The 18,528-nt window shown below is 42.0% G+C and overlaps 1 protein-coding gene across 3 annotated transcripts in view; it reads left to right on the top strand.

Annotated features, from left to right (window-relative positions):
- TESK2 (testis associated actin remodelling kinase 2) overlaps positions 1-18,528 on the top strand; it is a 158,567-nt gene that overhangs the window by 111,991 nt on the left and 28,048 nt on the right. For all 3 annotated transcript variants that reach the window (XM_031668035.1, XM_021940887.2, XM_003891787.5), the window contains one exon: positions 5,305-5,353. In XM_031668035.1, coding sequence (XP_031523895.1) covers positions 5,305-5,353 — 49 coding nt within the window. The remainder of the gene's footprint in view (positions 1-5,304; positions 5,354-18,528) is intronic.

The raw sequence follows: 18,528 nt of genomic DNA, 5'->3' as shown, positions 1-18,528 counted from the left end.
AAGGTTGCAATGAGCAGTGATCACACCACTGTACTCCAGCCTGGGCAACAAAGTAAGACTCTTTTTATTTTTTTATTTTATTATTTTTTTTTTTTTTGAGAGGGAGTCTCGCTCTGTCGCCCAGGCTGGAGTGCAATGGCCAGATCTCAGCTCACTGCAAGCTCCGCCTCCCAGGTTCACGCCATTCACCTGCCTCAGCCTCCCGAGTAGCTGGGACTACAGGCGCCGCCACCTCGCCCGGCTAGTTTTTTGTATTTTTTTTTTTTTAGTAGAGACGGGGTTTCACCGTGTTAGCCAGGATGGTCTCGATCTGCTGACCTCGTGATCCGCCCGTCTCGGCCTCCCAAAGTGCTGGGATTACAGGCTTGAGCCACCGCGCCCGGCCAAGACTCTTTTTAAAGAAAAAAAAAAAAGAAACCTAGAAACATAGATAGAGAATGTAACCTATTCTTAAAGTTTGGTAACAATTAAAAAGAGTGAATTAGATTCATATTTTAGCGAGTGGACAAGGGAAGATTTTTATTTGTATTTTTTAGACGGAGTCTCATTCTGTCATCCAGGCTGGAGTGCAGTGGCACGATCTTGGCTCACTGCAACTTCTGCCTCCCTGGCTCAAGTGATCCTCCTGCCTCAGCCTACTGAGTAGCTGGGACCACAGACATGCCACCATGCCTGGCTAATTTTTGTATTTTTGTATAAACAATACAATTATTATTTTGTGTTTTTTGTAAAGATCCTATTTTGCCATATTCCCCAGGCTGGTCTCAATCTCCTGGGCTCAAGAGATCTGCCCGCCTTGGCCTCCCAAAGTGCCAGGATTACAGGTGTGAGCCACTGTGCCTGGTGGAGGAATTTTTTTTTTTCTTTTTTGAGACAGAGTCTTGCTCTGTCGCCCAGGCTGGAGTGCTGTGGCGCAATCTCGGCTCACTGCAAGCTCCGCCTCCCAGGTTCACGCCATTCTCCTGCCTCAGCCTCCAGAGTAGCTGGGACTACAGGCTCCCGCCACCACGCCTGGCTACTTTTTTGTATTTTTAGTAGAGACGGAGTTTCACCGTGTTAGCCAGGATGGTCTCGATCTCTTGACCTTGTGATCCGCCCGCCTCAGCCTCCCAAAGTGCTGGGATTACAGGCGTGAGCCACCGCGCCTGGCCAGAAGAATGTTTTAAGATGAGGGAAATTTAAGTATATATTTGTAGGCTAGGATCATAGAACCCAGAGGAAAAGGACAGATGGGTGAAAAATAAGGCTCATGGGAAAATGTGAGGTTTCAAAGATAAGTTGGAGTGGATCATGGGAAGTTTTAATGTTATTCTGTAAGCAGAAGGGGACCATTGAAGAGTTATGAACAAGAGTGACATATTTTATGTTTTGCAAAGGTAACTCTCATAGCCATGTAAAGGATGATGTAATTTAGGATTGTTAATAATGATAAAATAAAAACCATTTGAGCATACACTGGGCATTGCTAAACAGTATACTTGAAAATATCCCATTTAATTATCATAACAACCTTTTAAGGTAGTGTTATTTTTCTGTCCATTTTCATAGATGAGGAAATTGTGATTTATAAAGATTAGGTAACTTTCTTAATGTCTCCCAGGTGGAAATGGATAGATATCCCTGTGTTCTAGAGCAAGGGTCAATGCCTTAGTGTTTTCTATTGCTTAGAATACCAGAAACTGGGCAATTTATAAAGAAGAGGAAACTATTTCTTACATTTATGGAGTCTGAGAAGTCTAGGGTTGAGGGGCCACATCTGGTGAGAGCCTTCTTGCTGGTGGGGACTCTCTGCAGTGTCCCGAAGTGGCTCAGGGCATCACTTGGCAAAGGGGCTGGGTATGCCAGCTCAGGTCTCTCTTCCTTTTTTTTTTTTTTTTGTTGGAGACAGGTCTTACTCTGTCACCCAGGCTGGAGTACAGTGGCATGATCTCAGCTCACTGCAGCCTCAACTTCCTGGGCTCAAGTAGTCCTCCCACCTCAGCCTCCTGAGTAACTGAGACCACAAAAGTGTGCCACCACACCAAGCTAACATATGTATATGACAAGGTCTCAGGTCTTCCTATATTGCCCAGGCTAGTCTTGAACTCCTGGGTTCAAGCAACCCTCCTGCCTTGACCACTCAAAGTGTTGGGATTATATGCATGAGCCACTGTGCCCAGTCTCTTCCTCCTCTTATACAGCTACCAGACTGATTCCTGCAATAATCCATTAATCCATGAATGGATTAGGCAGAGCCCTCATGACCCAATCACGTCTTAAAATCCATACCTCTCAATACTGCCACATTGGGAATTAAGTTTCACTATGAGTTTTGGAGTGAGCAAACATTCAAATCATTGTAGTCAGCAGACTTTTTCTATAAAGGGCTATATAGTGAATATTTTAGTCTTTACAAATCATACAGTCTCTGTCACAACTATTCAACTCTGCCATTGTAACATCAAAGAAGCCATAGATAATACCATGTCTATGCTCTAGTAAAACTTAATTGATAAAAACAGGTAGTTGGCCATAGTTAGCCAATGCCTGTTAGTACCCATCATAGTTTGGAAAGCCTTAATCAAGCAGGAAATGTAGCTTATCATATTTTACTTTAACTGTTTTTGTTATAGTGGGATAATGGGAATAGAATTATTCCTAGGCAAGGATATCATTTAATCTCAGAGAAGCAGTCTTTCTGAAAGAGGCTGACTAGAAATAGCAGTTCATGTATACAATTTAACCACATTCTGCATAATTTATCTTTTTGTTATAATTGCCCTCCAACAGAATGACCCTAGAATGAAAGTTTTTATTTACTCTCTGTCCTTAATACTTTCAACATAGCAGCCATTCAATAAATAATTGTTGAATAAATTAATGGCATACCCTCATAATTCTAGTGATTGGGGAGTTGTATGAACATTTAGAGAAAAATGGCCTATCTTATTTTATTTTTATTATTAATTAATGTATTTATTTGTGAGACAGAGTTTCACTCTTGTTGCCCAGGCTGGAGTGCAATGGCATGATCTCGGCTCACTGCAACCTCCACCTCCTGGGTTCAAGTGATTTTCCTGCCTCAGCCTCCTGAGTAGCTGGGACTACAGGCGCCTGCCACCATGCCCAGCTAACTTTTGTATTTTTAGTAGAGACAGGGTTTCACCATGTTGGCCAGGGTGGTCTTGAACTCCTGACCTCAGGTGATCCACCCGCCTTGGACTCCCAAAGTGGTGGGATATTTCCATATTAGTTGAAATATGGAAGCAGCATGTTTTAAAAACTCTGCTGTGATATTACAGCCAACCAGGCATTCTCCTTTGTTTCTTCTCACTCAGCAATCATTTACTGAATTTGCTTACTCTTTGTTTAGTAGGTGGTGTTAGGTTCTGTGAACACAGGGAAGAATATGACATAGACCCTGTCTTCCTGGAAATTTTATGGTCCTTTCTAACACAGTAACTGCTGTGCCTTGCACTCTGCTTGTAGTCAGTCTCTTCCCATTTCTTTGCTCTTCTAAACTAGAACTTACTTGGGACTTGGGTATTGTTAATGGCTTTAAGACATTTATCTTCCCCTACTTCGTGATCATTATCAGTTATACTCATTGATTTATGGTTTTTATTTAAAAATCATTTATACATATATAAATATAACCTATTGGTTGAGAAAAACTTCAAATATCACTGAAGTGTGTAAACTAAAAAGAAATTAGTGACTTGTGTATCTGTGTGTAAGCATGTAGTCAGGTAATGGCAGAGCTGAAACCAGCATCAAGCTTACTTCCAGTTGGGGCTTTTTCCATTATACCATGCTATTTTCAAGGCTTACTACTGTCCTTCTTCCACCATTGCTTTTTACCACCAGGTCTTGCTACAACCAGATATTTCATGGTAAATTTAGAAATTTATCAGCCTGGCATCTTAATCAAGAGTAAGAGTCTTATGCTAAATCTTATGCAAAGGCATAAGAATGATATAATGAACCTTGAGGACCTGGGGGGAAAGGTTGGGAGAGGGACGAGGGATAGAAAACTACATATGGGGCCGGGCACGGTGGCTCATGTCTGTAATCCCATCACTTTGGGAGGCCAAGGCGGGTGGATCACAAGGTCAAGAGATTGAGACCATCCTGGCCAACATGGTGAAACCCCGTCTCTACTAAAAATACAAAAATTAGCTGGGCGTGGTGGCGTGTGCCTGTAGTCCCAGCTACTCTGGAGGCTGAGGCAGGAGAATTGCTTGAACCCGGGAGGCGGAGGTTGTAGTGAGCCAAGATCGTGCCACTGTACTCCAGCCTGGCAACAGAACGAGACTCCGTCTCAAAAAAGAGCAACAACAAAAAAAAACTACATATGGGGTACAGTGTACAATGCTCAGATGACATGTGTTCCAAAATCCCAGAAATCACCTGTAAAAAAACTTATCCATATAACCAAAAACCACCTGTACCTCAAAAACTCTTGAAATAATTTTTTTAAAAAAAGATTAAGAGTCTACAGGGCTGGCCGGGCGCGGTGGCTCAAGCCTGTAATCCCAGCACTTTGGGAGGCTGAGACGGGTGGATCATGAGGTCAGGAGATCGAGACCATCCTGGCTAACACGGTGAAACCCCGTCTCTACTTAAAATACAAAAAAATTAGCCGGGCGAGGTGGCGGCGCCTGTAGTCCCAGCTACTCGGGAGGCTGAGGCAGGAGAATGGCACGAACCCGGGAGGCGGAGCTTGCAGTGAGCGGAGATCGCGCCACTGCACTCCAGCCTGGGTGACAGAGCGAGACTCCGTCTCAAAAAAAAAAAAGAGTCTACAGGGCTGTACAGGATAGCAGGGAGCTTCACAGGTTCTTTTCTCCTCCCCTCCTCCTCCCCTTCCCTCCCCTCCTCTTTCCTTTCTTTTTTTTCTTTCTTTTCTAGCTATCTTTCCTTTTTTTTTTTTTTTTTTTTCGCAGATGCAGTCTCCCTCTGTCACCCAGGCTGGAGTAATGCAATCTTGGCTCACTGCAACCTCTGCCTCCAAGGTTCAAAAGATTCTCCTGCCTCAGCCTCCTGAGTAGCTCGGACTACAGGCGCGTGCCACCACACCTGCCTAATTTTTGTATTTTTAGTAGAGATGGGATTTCACCATGTTGGCCAGGATGGTCTTGAACTCCTGACCTCAGGTGATCTGCACACCTCTGCCTCCCAAAGTGCTGGGATTACAGATGTAAGCCACCGTGCCCCACACCCCACAGGTTGTTTCTAATGCATGGATAACTAACCTCATTTCTCTATATGACATTTATGTTTGTGTCCTTTTCACTTGTTAAATAATTCTGTTTTGTTCTTTAGGTTCATGGGTGTGTGTGTTCATCAAGGACAATTGCATGCACTTACAGAGGTAAGACATCAGTAAGTGTTGAAGTAACGTATTTGCCTTAGTTTCAGCATTTATAGTTCCATAGTAAGTGTTGCTTGCATATGTAAACAAAATGTATGTGCATTTATGTTTATGCAAAAATGGCAGTGTTAATAATGCTTTCTTCTGTTGCCTGGGAACAATGGCAGTATTTCTTTATACATCTATATGTACTTTAAGTTCTGGGGTACATGTGCAGAATGGGCAGTATTTCTTAATATCCTTGTATTCCCCCATAATACTTGGTGAATACTCTGAGAATATGAGTGCTCAAGTATTAAAGTATTAAATTGACTTTTGCTGCCTAGATATGACTCCCTCCTAAGCCAAGGGATGACAGCACTTGACTGCAAACTCTCTATGGCAACAAATTACCAGACCACTTGGTAATGTTTGGTGTCCGGATCTAGAATTCCACAGTCCCTGCTGTTATTTCCTGATTGCTCGTATTACTTGTTGGAATCAGTTTATACCTTCATTCCCATTTCATTTCCAGCCTCTGCTAGGCAGAATATGTGATAGTCATTATTCATCCTCTGAGGATCAGAGAACTCTCTTTAGAGCAAATTCAGGTGCCAAGTTATCAGCTGCAGACCTTGCTTGGGTGCTCCTTGGAAACACAGATTCCTGGAATCTTCTAGGTTTAATAGGTTTGTGTAGGGCCTATTACATCTATATTTTTAAAAGCTCCTCAGATTATTTCATGAGCATCTAGATTTGAGAATCTGTGTTCTAGATTCTTTTCACATTCCTCCTTGAGAAGCAATTACCAAAGTACAAAGTGAAGAAACTTAGGAAGGAAAGTTGTTGAACAGAATTTGCAAGAGCGTTGGTTTTGTACTGGCTTGGTATCTGGTCTTAGTCCTTAATATCTTATGAAAGAGGATCCCATGTGCCTCAGTCTCTCTCTCTTCTCAGTTACTGAAGGCACTAGAATGTGGAATGTGTGCTATGCCCTGTCTCTTAAATGGAAAGCCAAAGACGGCAGAATGGTGAAGAGGTTAAGAGCATGGCCTCTGAAGTCTTGATTGCATAGGTTTGAATCTCTCTGTATCTCAAAGTTTCCATCTTTATAATGGAAATAATAATAATTAATAATAATGCCTGCCCCAGGGAGTTTAGATAAAGAAGAGGACCAAGAGCTGAGCCCTTGAGTATTTAAATTTTAAATGTCTAGGGAAGGCGGGGTGCTATAGCTCACACCTGTAATTCCATTGCTTTGGGAGTCTGAGGTGAGAGGATTACCTGAGATCAGGATTTCAAGACCAACCTGGGCAAGGTAGCGAGACTCTATCTCTAAAAAAATAAATAAATAAATAAAAAATTAGCTGGATGTGATGGCATGTACCTGTTGTCCTAATTACTCAGGAGCCTGGGGCAGCAGGATCGCTTGAGCCCAAGAGTTTGAGGCTACAGGGAGCTGTGATTGTGCCACTGCACTTCAGCCTGGGCAACAGAGTGAGACCCTGTCTCTAGATAGATAGATAGATAGATAGATACATACATACATACATACAGTGAGACCCTGTCTCTAGATAGATAGATAGATGCATACATACATACATATATACAGTGAGACCCTGTCTCTAGATAGATAGATAGATAGATGAATGAAAGAAAGTCTGGGGAGAAGGGCAGACTGAGAAGGAGCAGTTAGTGAGGTAGGTAGAAAACCAGAAGAGCATGTTGGCCTGGAATGGAAAGGAAAGAGTTTCAAGGAGGGAGTATTAATTGTGGCAAATGCTGTTGATATAATGTTGACCTCACAAGGATGTTGTGAGGATGAAATATAAAATACTTATTTAGTACAGTGCCTGCCATATAGAAATTATTTAATACATGTTAACTCTTTTAACTTTTATTAACAGTGACTAGTCCCTCTTCTGAACTCTGAATTGTTAATATTTTTCATTTTGTACTTAGTTTATACTGCTGTTAGTGTCATTAAATTAGACTTTTTACTGAAGTATAACGTATCAGAAAAAGTATACATATGAAAAGTACAGCTCACTAAATTTTTACAAACGAACACACCCATAACCAGCACCCCAGATCAAGAAACATTTCCCATGTATTTCTTTTCTTGAAAGTGAGTCTATAAATTCTTCAAAGATAAAGTTCTTCCCTTCCTTCTATCTACCAGAGTTCTGACGCTAATAAGCGTAAAAGTGTTTGTTGCATTCCCTGCATATGTGATTGTTCTCTGAAATGTGAATTCTTGAAAGGGCTGGTGTGTTAGTTTTGCTGACAGAGAAGAACATCCTTTAAAATCTGTGTTAAGTTGCATGTTTTAAAGCAGGATGTGGTGGAAATGACAGTAATGGATGATCATAATGCAATATTCTCTTGGCCATGTTGTACTTAATCTGCTGCTTGCTAGCTTGTTTATAGCCATATACAACATACAATGTGTACTTTATGAAAGAGTATTTATTGCCAGTCTTTCCAGAAGCATTAATGAGATTTTGACATAGCTTATGATATTAGTAATTTTTAATATGATGTTAATAGACTGATGGTGATGAAGCCCAAATAGCCAAATGCTCTTGGTTATTTTTAGAAGGGGATCAGCAAAGGCCTTGATGGCATAGGTCTTTGGAGACTTCTAGGTTTAATTGCCTTATAATTTGACTTGGCAGCACAACTATATGGTAAGGATCATAAAAAAGAAATTATTAATAATACCTAGCACAGTCCTTGAAACTTAGATGGCATTCAGTAAATACTTTTCAGTTGGTGGAATGCTTGTCCTCCAAAGTAATGTGAGTACCATTCCTCATTTCTCTTCACAATTTATTTGTCAATAATTACAGTAGACAAGCATAGCACTCATTAATACCTATAAAACATTGACATTATTAGGAAGAATATTTCTCATATACATTAGTGATATGGACTTTCCTGGGCTTGAACCATTTCCATGAGTCTTCTTTGTAATTGTAGACATTAATTGAACTTGGAACAGTCTGACAGTTAGGTTTTTATTTTGTTTTTGTTTTTAACCTACCTGTAGTAAGGATAGACTCAAGATTTTTTTTTTTTTTTTTTTGAGACGGAGTTTCACTTTTGTTGCCCCGGCTGGAGTGCAATGGCCGGATCTCAGCTCACCGCAATCCATCTCCCGGGTTCAAGCAATTCTCCTGCCTCAGCCTCCTGAGTAGTCGGGATTACAGGCATGTGCCATCACGACCGGCTAATTTTGTATTTTTAGTAGAGACGAGGTTTCTCCATGTTGGTCACTTTGGTCTTGAACTCCTGACCTCAGGTGATCCGCCTGCATCAGCCTCCCAAAGTGCTGGGATTACAGGCATGAGCCACTGTGCCCGGCCAGCTGAATCAAGTTTTTAAGCAAACTAGTATTTGTTAAAGTGAAAGCGTAGGCTGGGCATGGTAGTTCATGCCTGTAGTCCCAACACTCCCAGAGGCCAAGGTGGGCAGATCGCTTGAGCTCAGGGATTTGAGACCAGCCTGGGCAACATGGCAAAAGCCTGTCTCTACAAAAAATACAAAAATTAGTCAGTTGTGGTAGCGTGTACCTGTAGTCCCAGCTATTGGAGAGGCTGAGGTAGGAGGATCACCTGAGCCCAGCAGGTTGAGGCTGCAGTGAACCATAATTGCACTTCTATATTCCAGCCTTGGTGACAGAGCAAGACCCTGTCTCAAAAAATATATAGTGAAAACAGTTTGGTGAAAGGTCACATGAAACCTTTTAATTTTAATGAGTTGAAATAAGAATCTGTATTGAGGCTAGGTGCAGTGGCTCATGCCTATAATCCCAACACTTTTAGGAGGTGGAGGCAGAAGGATTGCTTGAGGCCATGATTTTGAAACCAGCGTTGGCAAGGTAGTGAGACCCAGACTCTACAAAAAATTTAAAAATCAGCCAGATGTGGTGATACACACCTATAGTCTCAGCTACTTGGGAGGCTGAAACAGGATGATTGCTTGAGCCCAGGAGGTTGAAGGTTGACAGTGCAATGAGCCATGATTTTACCACTGCACTCCAGCCTGAGCAACAGAGAGAGACCTCTAAAAAAAAGAATAGGAATGTACCATAAGTATGTCTTTCATTCTGTCTTTCTTTCACAAGACCTAATCATGTCTTTCACTTAGTCACAAGTATCAGGGAAGTGTAAATCTTTGGTTTTTTTAGACAGAAAATATAATTCTGTGTATTGGTTAGCTGTTGCCCTCCAACCACAAAACCTCAAAAGCATACAATAAATGTTTATTTCTCATACATTTCCAGGGTTAGCTGAACTGAGTGGGGCTAGATTGGGCAGTTGTGCTGATCTCACTTAGGCTCACTCATGCATCTGCAGGTCAGCTGGTGGTCTGCTCTAGGCTGGGATTTGCTGGGAGAGCTTTGCTCTAGCTCATCCTTCTGGGGCCAGTGGGCTAGACTCGACTTGTCCTTTTTAAGATGATACCAGAATAGCAAGAATATGCCAGTCCATTTGCAAAACTGCTTTTCATGACTCTCCTTTTGTTCAGATTTGCTTGGTCAACATCCCATTGGACAAAGCAAGTCACATGCTTGAGTCCAGGGGTAGGAAATATGCTCTGCCCTTATCAAGAGTATGCTGCAATTATCAAGAGTATGCTGCAAAGTTATGTGTCATAAGGTACAGATTCAGTAGGAGGTGAAGAATTGGAACCCTTGACAATCACCCATGCCCTATAAATATCCCAGTCAGCAGATCATAAGTATTTGTGTTTTCTGCCCCATTGGAGGGTGAAGAATTTCTCCCATTTCTTAAACTGTAACAACTATTAGTTATTAAACTCCCACTATGGGCAGAATTCTATGGTTGATACTTTATATTAACTATAATTCTCACAATGCTATAATCTTATTTCTTCCTTTTTGTGGATGAGAAAACTAAAACTTAGAGAAATTAAGTTACTTCCCCAAAGTAGGATTGCATCCAGGTTCATCTGACTTCAAAGTCTATTTCTATTACAACATGCTGTGCTTAACTGATTTTTATATTCCCCACAGTGCTAAGCACAAGATCTTATATGTGTAGCATGCATAGTGTTTGTAGAATTCAATTCACTTTTTATGTATTCTGGGTTATTTGGAAAAGATACTTCCTGGTCATTGGGTATATTAGAATATGTTTGGGAGCAAGTAACAGAAAAAAGTTAAATGGCCTTTAAACAACAAAAGGACTCATATAACTGGAATTTTAGCAGTTTATTAGATTAAGTATTGATATAATTCAGTGGTTAAATTGATGTTGTCCAGAGACCTTATTCTCTTTGCCCTGTCTTTTTTTTTTTTTTTTTTTTTTTTTTTTTTTTTGAGACGGAGTCTCGCGCTGTGTCACCCAGGCTGGAGTGCAGTGGCGCGATCTCGGCTCACTGCAAGCTCCGCCTCCCAGGTTCAGGCCATTCTCCTGCCTCAGCCTCCGAGTAGCTGGGACTACAGGCGCCCGCCACCACGCCCGGCTAGTTTTTTGTATTTTTAGTAGAGACGGGGTTTCACCATGTTAGCCAGGATGGTCTCGATCTCCTGACCTCGTGATCCGCCCGCCTCGGCCTCCCAAAGTGCTGGGATTACAGGCTTGAGCCACCGCGCCCGGCCTGCCCTGTCTTTATGTTGTCAATTTCATCCTAAAATAAAGATGTCTGTCACTCATAATCAAAAAGTAGCTGCCAAAAACTTACATGGTATATATTTTCTCTTCTATATCCAAGATGAGTGGGAGGTTGGGATAGAGAGGAGAGAGAGAGAGAGAAAGAGAGGAGAGAAAGAGATGCCTCTGGATAGATTGTGTGTCATTTCAAAGCGCTTTTTCATTTTAATATTGTTAAGAAAGGCACAGAGAAGGAAATACCATCACATCAAGCCATTTGGGAACCTGTTAGTGCAGAACTTCTCAGTGACTAGAAGACTGGGGAATTGGGTAAGGTATATGGTTGTGGAGAGGGATCACAAATGGCAGTACTCTCTGATCAGAGGAGTCAGCATTTGAATTGCTTGGTGAGCAGGATGTTTTGGGGGTCTCTCTTGCCTTTTCTGCCATGAAGAAGACTATCCGGCCAGGTGCAGTGGCTCATGCCTGTAATCCTAGCACTTTGGGAGGCCAAGGCAGGTGGATCACTTGAGGCCAGGAGTTTGAGACCAGCCTGGCCAACATGGTGAAACAAAAAATACAGAAATTAGCCAGGCGTGGGTGGCACATGCCCATGGTCCCGGTTACTCCAGAGGCTGAAGCAGGAGAATCGCTTGAACCTGGGAGGTGGAGGTTGCAGTGAGCCAAGATCATGCCACTACACTCTAGCCAACAGAGCTCTAGGAAACAGAGCGAGACTCATGTCTGAAAAAATAATAATAATAAAATAAATAAACTATTCTTATTTTCTTCTGTGGCAATGAGAACCACTGACCCAATTCTGCAGTTGCAGAATACTCCTTGGCCTAGTCGAGGTGATTCGGTCTTTTTACAACAGAGCCACCTCAATCGAGCAGATGTTTGGTACTGAAAGAAATGCTTTTAGCTAAAGGCTATTGCAGAGAGTTTTTTATTCACATAGCCCTGATCCTGCTGTCACTCCCTATTCCCACACAACCATACATCTTCTTTCTTTATTAAGAGTATTAGCCGGGCGCGGTGGCTCACACCTGTAATCCCAGCACTTTGGGAGGCCAAGGCGGGCGGATCACAAGGTTAGGAGATGGAGACCATTCTGGCTAACATGGTGAAACCCCGTCTCTACTAAAAAAAAAAAAAAATACAAAAAATCAGCCGGGCGTGGTGGCGGGCGTCTGTAGTCCCAGCTACTCAGGAGGCTGAGGCAGGAGAATGGTGTGAACCTGGGAGGCGGAGCTTGCAGTGAGCCGAGATTGCGCCACTGTACTCCAGCCTGGGTGACAGAGAGAGACTCCGTCTCAAAAAAAAAAGAGTATTAGTGACTTTGGAAATTTCTTGTTTATGCGGGTTGATATGTATTGCTTCTGAGTTGGTTTTGTCAGACTTATAAGAAGCCTTATATAATCAGACATGCATTATTTATGAGTTTATACACTCATAGTTAAATGAGTTTAATATTTATGAGTTAAACTCATAAATAATGCATGATACCAGTGAGCCACTATGCCTGGCCCTTATCATTATTAGAATCCTTGTTCTCAGCCAGGTGTGGTGGGTCTCACCTGTAATCCCAGCACTTTGGGAGGCCGAGGTGGGCAGATTACCTGAGGTCAGGAGTTCGAGACCAGCCTGGCCAACATGGTGAAACCCCGTCTCTACTAAAAATACAAATATTAGCCGGGCGTGGTGGCACATGCCTGTAATACCAGCTACTCAGGAGGCTAAGGCAGGAGAATCACCTGAGCCTGGAAGGCGGAGGTTGCAGTGAGCCGAGATTGTGCCACTGCACTCCAGCCTGGCCAACAGAGTGAGACTGTCTCAAAAAAAAAAAAAAAAAAAAAAAAAATCCTTGTTCTCCCGTTAGAATCCTTTGTACTTTGGGATTAGTTTTGACTTTTTTCTCATCACTTAAATTTAATCAGTCCCCAGTCTTATCCTCTTTTCTTCTTTGTGATATCTTTCTGATTATTCTTCTTTCTCTTCATTCCAAGACTATAATATTATTCCATGCCTCAATTCCTATAAATACTTTTTTTTGTTTTGTTTTCTCTTAAGAGTCAAGGTTTTGCTGCTCTGTCACCTAAGATGGAATACAGTGGCACCATCATAGCTCACTGCAGCCTCAAACCCTTGGGCTCAAATGATCCTCCTGTCTCAGCCTCCCCATTAGCTGGAACTACAGGTGCATGCCACCACACCCAGCTAATTTTTACGTTTTTTGTAGGATGGAGTCTCACTATATCACCCAGGCTGGTCTCGAACTCCTGACCTTAACGGATCCTCCCACCTGGGCCTCCCAAAATGCTGGGATTACAGGTGTGAGCTATCACACCTGACCTCTTTTCTTCATTTTGACATACTACTATCTGAATAATCGTCATCAAGCACACTTGATAATGTGATGCTTCTGTCTAAAAAATTCTCTCTAATCTTGTTTGATAATATGAATCCCTCCTTTAGTTACATGGGTCTTTTTGCTCTCTTTTATACATTCTGGCTTTGGGTATCCCTTCCAGGACTAGGAATGTCCTTATCTCTCTTATCTCCAAGCTGTGTCAAATCCCAGGTTCTCTAATTGGAACTAAGTCTCCTAGATAGGGCCTATAGTAATACCCTGTGTGGCTGGGCCCATAGTACATGCTTAGTGTGTGTTTGTAGTTGATGGTCTAGTGTAGACCCAGCTCTAAGAAAGCTGAATTAGTCCTAGTGGAAAGAGCCAGAAATCAAAAATAGTGTGAAGGGAGGCACAGTGGCTCACACCTGTAATCCTAGCACTTTGGGAGGCCAAGGCAGATGGATCACTTGAGGTCAGGAGTTCAAGACCAGCCTGGCCAACATGGTGAAACCCTGTCTCTACTCAAAATACAAAAAAAAAAAAAAAAAAAAATTAGCCAGACATGGTGGCGGGGGCCTGTAATCCCAGCTACTTGAGAGGCTGAGGCAGGAGAATTGCTTCAACCCTGGTGGCAGAGGCTACAGAGCCGAGATCACACCACTATACTCTAGCCTGGATTACAGAGTAAGACTCTGTCTCAAAAAAAAAAAAAAAAAAAAAAAGAGAGAGAGAAAGAAATGTCACATCTCAAATCCTTTCATAATTAGAAGTTTATTTCACTTAAACTTCTATGCGCAAAAAATATTTCTACAAATACAGTTTGACATATACTTTGCTTTTGGAAAAAGTAATTTTTATTTAATTTTTTTGCTTTGCTCTTTTAGTAATAAAAAACTCTCAAACTGTGGTACATTTCTGTTCTTATTTTTAGTAACTCCCTGTGACATTTGAGAAACAAGAATTTGAGGTTGGCAAGCTAGCCCACAAATAATAGAAGAGTTTATTTAGTTTACTTTATCCTTAAAACAGTTTTTCTCTGACTTGCTTGCTTGCTTTTGGCTCATTTATTCATCCAAAAGATATTTGTTTGGCTTCTACCATGTCTGGCACTATTCCAGGTACTGGGAATACAATAATGAACAAATAAAAATCCCTGTCCCACATTTAATTTTTTTCTTTTAAGTTTAACTTTATTTTATTTTATTTATTTTTGGTAGTGAGAGGGTCTTGTTATGTTGCCCAGGCTGGTCCTGGGCTCAAGTGATCCTCCCATCTTGGCCTCTCAAAGCACTGGGACTACAGGCATAAGCCACTGTACCCAGCTGGAATTTATATTTTAATCAGCAGGGGGTGGGCAGAGGAGTTAAACTAAACAAGGAAACAAATTGTAGTATATATGATGTTAAGTGCTAGGTGGTTTACAATTTTCTTTTTCTTTTTTTTTTTTTTTTGAGACGGAGTCTCGCTCTGCTGCCCAGGCTGGAGTGCAGTGGTGCGATCTCGGCTCACTGCAACCTCTGCCTCCCGGGTTCAAGCAATTCTCCTGCCTTAGCCTCCCAAGTAGCTGGGATTACAGGGACCCACCACCAGGCCCGGCTATTTTTTGTATTTTTAGTAAAGACAAGGTTTCACCATGTTGGTCAGGCTGGTCTCGAACTCCTGACCTCGTGATCCGCCCACCTCGGCCTCCCAAAGTGCTGGGATTACAGGCATGAGCCACCGCGCCTGGCAGAAGATTACAATTTTCAACATGTAGACAGGGAAGGCATCACAAAAGAGGCTAAAATTTAAGAAGGTGGGCCGGGTGTGGTGGCTCACACACACACACAAAAAAATTTAAGAAGGTGAAGAAACTAACTGTGTGGATATGAAAGTGTTGTAGGTAGTTGGAATAGTATGTGCAAAGGCATGGAGACAGAAGTGTGCCTGGTCCGGTTGAATAACTCCAAGGTGGGTGATGTGACTGCAGTGGAGAGCTTGAGGAAAACAGTAGTAGATGGAGTCAGAAAGGAAACACTGGCTAGATCAGAGTCTCATATATACCGCTGTAAGAACTTTAGATTTTACTCAGGATGAATTGTGAAGTCTTTTGAGGTTTTTGTGACATTCTTTAATGGGATCATCCTGGCTACTGTTTGGTGAATGACTGAAAAAAGAGAAAGGATGAAAGCAGGAAAACCAGTTAAGAGACTGTTAAAATAAAGTCTGTGCAATAGATAAAGGCTACAAAAAAGGTGAGAGTTGATGGTAATGGACCAGAATGATAGCAGTGGAGCTGGGAATTCTGGATCCATTTTGAAAGTAGAAGAAAAGCGGCCGGGCGCGGTGGCTCAAGCCTGTAATCCCAGCACTTTGGGAGGCCGAGACGGGCGGATCACGAGGTCAGGAGATCGAGACCATCCTGGCTAACACGGTGAAACCCCGTCTCCACTAAAAAAAAAAAATACAAAAAACTAGCCGAGCGAGGTGGCGGGCGCCTGGAGTCCCAGCTACTCGGGAGGCTGAGGCAGGAGAATGGCGTAAACCCGGGAGGTGGAGCTTGCAGTGAGCTGAGATCCGGCCACTGCACTCCAGCCCGGGCGACAGAGCGAGACTCCGTCTCAAAAAAAAAAAAAAAGAAAGTAGAAGAAAAGCAAAAAAAATAGGCTTTCCTGATGCATTGGCTGTGGGGTATGAGAGGATGAGAGAAGTCAAGGATAACTCTGAGGTTTTTGGCCTGAACACCTAAAAAATAGAGTTGCCATTAATGGAGATGGGGAAGACTATAGGAGGTACACAATGGGAGATGACCAAGAGGTCATTTTTGAATAGGTTCAGTTTGAGATATTTATTGAACATTCGAGTTGAGATATCTTCATAGAGTACTGATGTCTGAAGGAGTACTCTGAGTGATACCTTCCTTGTTCATACCCTGTTTATCAACATTTTCATTAGAGAGTGTTTCATTGATTTGGAAGGAGGCATTTTTCAACTGCTGTATTATCTCCTGAGTAACAAAAATAAAAAAAATCATTAAGTGATTTTTCATAGTAAATGTTTTCTATGTGCCAGGGTCTGCTAAGCTTTTTTTTTCTCCCTCTCAATATATATTATTTAATTAGCATGCAATCCTATGAAATAGGTAATATTTTTCCCATTTTACAGATGACAAATCTGAGGCTCAGAAAGAGATTAAGTTAGCTAAGGTCTCGTAGCTGAGCTAGGAGTTAAAGCAAGTTTTGGCTGACTATAATCCTGTACTTACAGGTTTATAGATTTTGAGCTCCTTGGGCTTGGCTATTGTTCACTGCTGAATTGTCAGTAACTGGAGCATAAAGGCATGCAATAAATATTTGTTGGGTAAATGGAAAATGGATAAATGAGTACTCCTTCCCAACACTTGAGCTTTTAACAGTAAACTGTTAGCTGCAAAGATATCTGCCTCTTTCAAGGTCGTTTTGGCTATCCATTTGATGAATCTCTTTACAGCATTGGTAGTATGAGGACAGCAGAAGGATTTAGAAAGTTCTTCAGAGGATTTCTAGCTAATCTTTCTCCTAATCCCCTCATGATTGTTAAACTAGTGCGACAGTTGAATTCACAGAGTTCTTTTTGAGTTTAGGCTAGATGTGTTTCTAATAGATTTGCCAAGTGTAATTTTCCTAACTTGATAAGTGGTATCATTCCCAGGAGTTGGTTCTATGTTGGCTCCTGGGAGCTGTTCCAACTTTGGAATCTGCAGCAAGTAGGACCATGGAAGGAGGGTGTCCCGATATACCTCTCACACATTGCTACTACTCAGGGGCAGTTCTGCATCCCTGTGCCTGATACATAATCACTGTCTACACTTTCTGTATTTACTTTCTTTTTCTCTTTATGTGGTTTTTTCTTGTTATCCTGGTCACCATTATTTGCTTAGATAATAAATTCTTAGATCAGTGGTTTCCAGAGTCAATCATAGGCATTTATTTCCTTACTTGCTCATTTTAGCTCATTTCAATGCAATTGCTTGTGTCTGTTTCCTACTTAACAAATAATTATTAAGCAGGTACTGTGTCAAGGGCTAGTTTAGTGAACTTCAAAAAATGAGAAGCTGTTCTATGATAGTGGCAGAATGATTGTGTAAAATCTTCTGTAATACTAGGCACAAGTGGCTGCTCAATATGTTTGTTAAATGAATTAATAACTTGCAAAAGTATTAATACAGTGCTTGGCTCTTCTACAAATGATAGTTTCCTTTTCCTTTATCCCTAATCTATCCCTTTTCCAAATCTTATCAATCACCATGTACTGTTCATCTTACCTCTTTACTATCTTGAACTATTTATCTTACACCATTCCTTCTGCCATCATCATCTCTTGCCATAACCTTTTAACTAGTCTCTCTGTCAGTCTTGTTTCACACTTTAAATCTATAGTCTATATTGCCAGCTGGAGTGGTCCTGACATACAAATCTTTGTTTGTTTTGAATCATCTTATCCATTTTTAAGTATGTAGTTCAGTAGTTAGTATTAAGTATGTTCACATTGTTGTGCAACAGATCTCCAGACCTTTTTATTTTCTTTCTTTTTTTTAAACGGAGTTTCACTCTTGCTGCCCAGGCTGGAGTGCAATGGTGCGATCCTGGCTCACCGCAACCTCCGCCTCCCAGGTTCAAGCAATTCTTCTGCCTCAGCCTCCCAAGTAGCTGGATTTACAGGCATGCACCACAACGCCCAACTAATTTTGTATTTTTAGTAGAGACAGGGTTTCTCCATGTTGAGGCTGGTCTCAAACTCCTGACCTCAGGTGATCCTCCCGCCTCGACCTCCCAAGGTGCTGGAATTACAGGCATGAGCCACCGCGCCTGGCCTTTTTTTCCTTTTTTTTAAAGAAAGAAGCAGAGTCTTGCTCTGTTGCCCAGGCTGGAGTTCATAGTATATTACAGCTGCAAATTCTCGGGCTCAAGCAGTCCTCCTGCCTTAGCCTCCCACGTAACAGGGACAGTAGCTACTGTACCAGGCCAGATCTTGTTTTGTTGTTGTGGTTGTTGTTGTTGTTGTTGAGACAGAGTCTCACTCTGTCACCCAGGCTGGAGTGCAGTGGACGATCTTGGCTCACTGCAACCTCCGCCTCCTGGGTTCAAGCGATTCTCCTGCCTCAGCCTTCCGAGTAGCTGGGATTACAGGCATGCACCACCACACCCGGCTAATTTTTTGTATTCTGTAGTGGAAACAGGGTTTCACATGTTGCCCAGGCTGGT

This window comes from Papio anubis, chromosome 1, assembly GCF_008728515.1.
Source record: "Papio anubis isolate 15944 chromosome 1, Panubis1.0, whole genome shotgun sequence".
In the NCBI taxonomy this organism is placed as follows: domain Eukaryota; kingdom Metazoa; phylum Chordata; class Mammalia; order Primates; family Cercopithecidae; genus Papio; species Papio anubis.
This window is presented reverse-complemented; position numbering and strand designations above follow the sequence as displayed.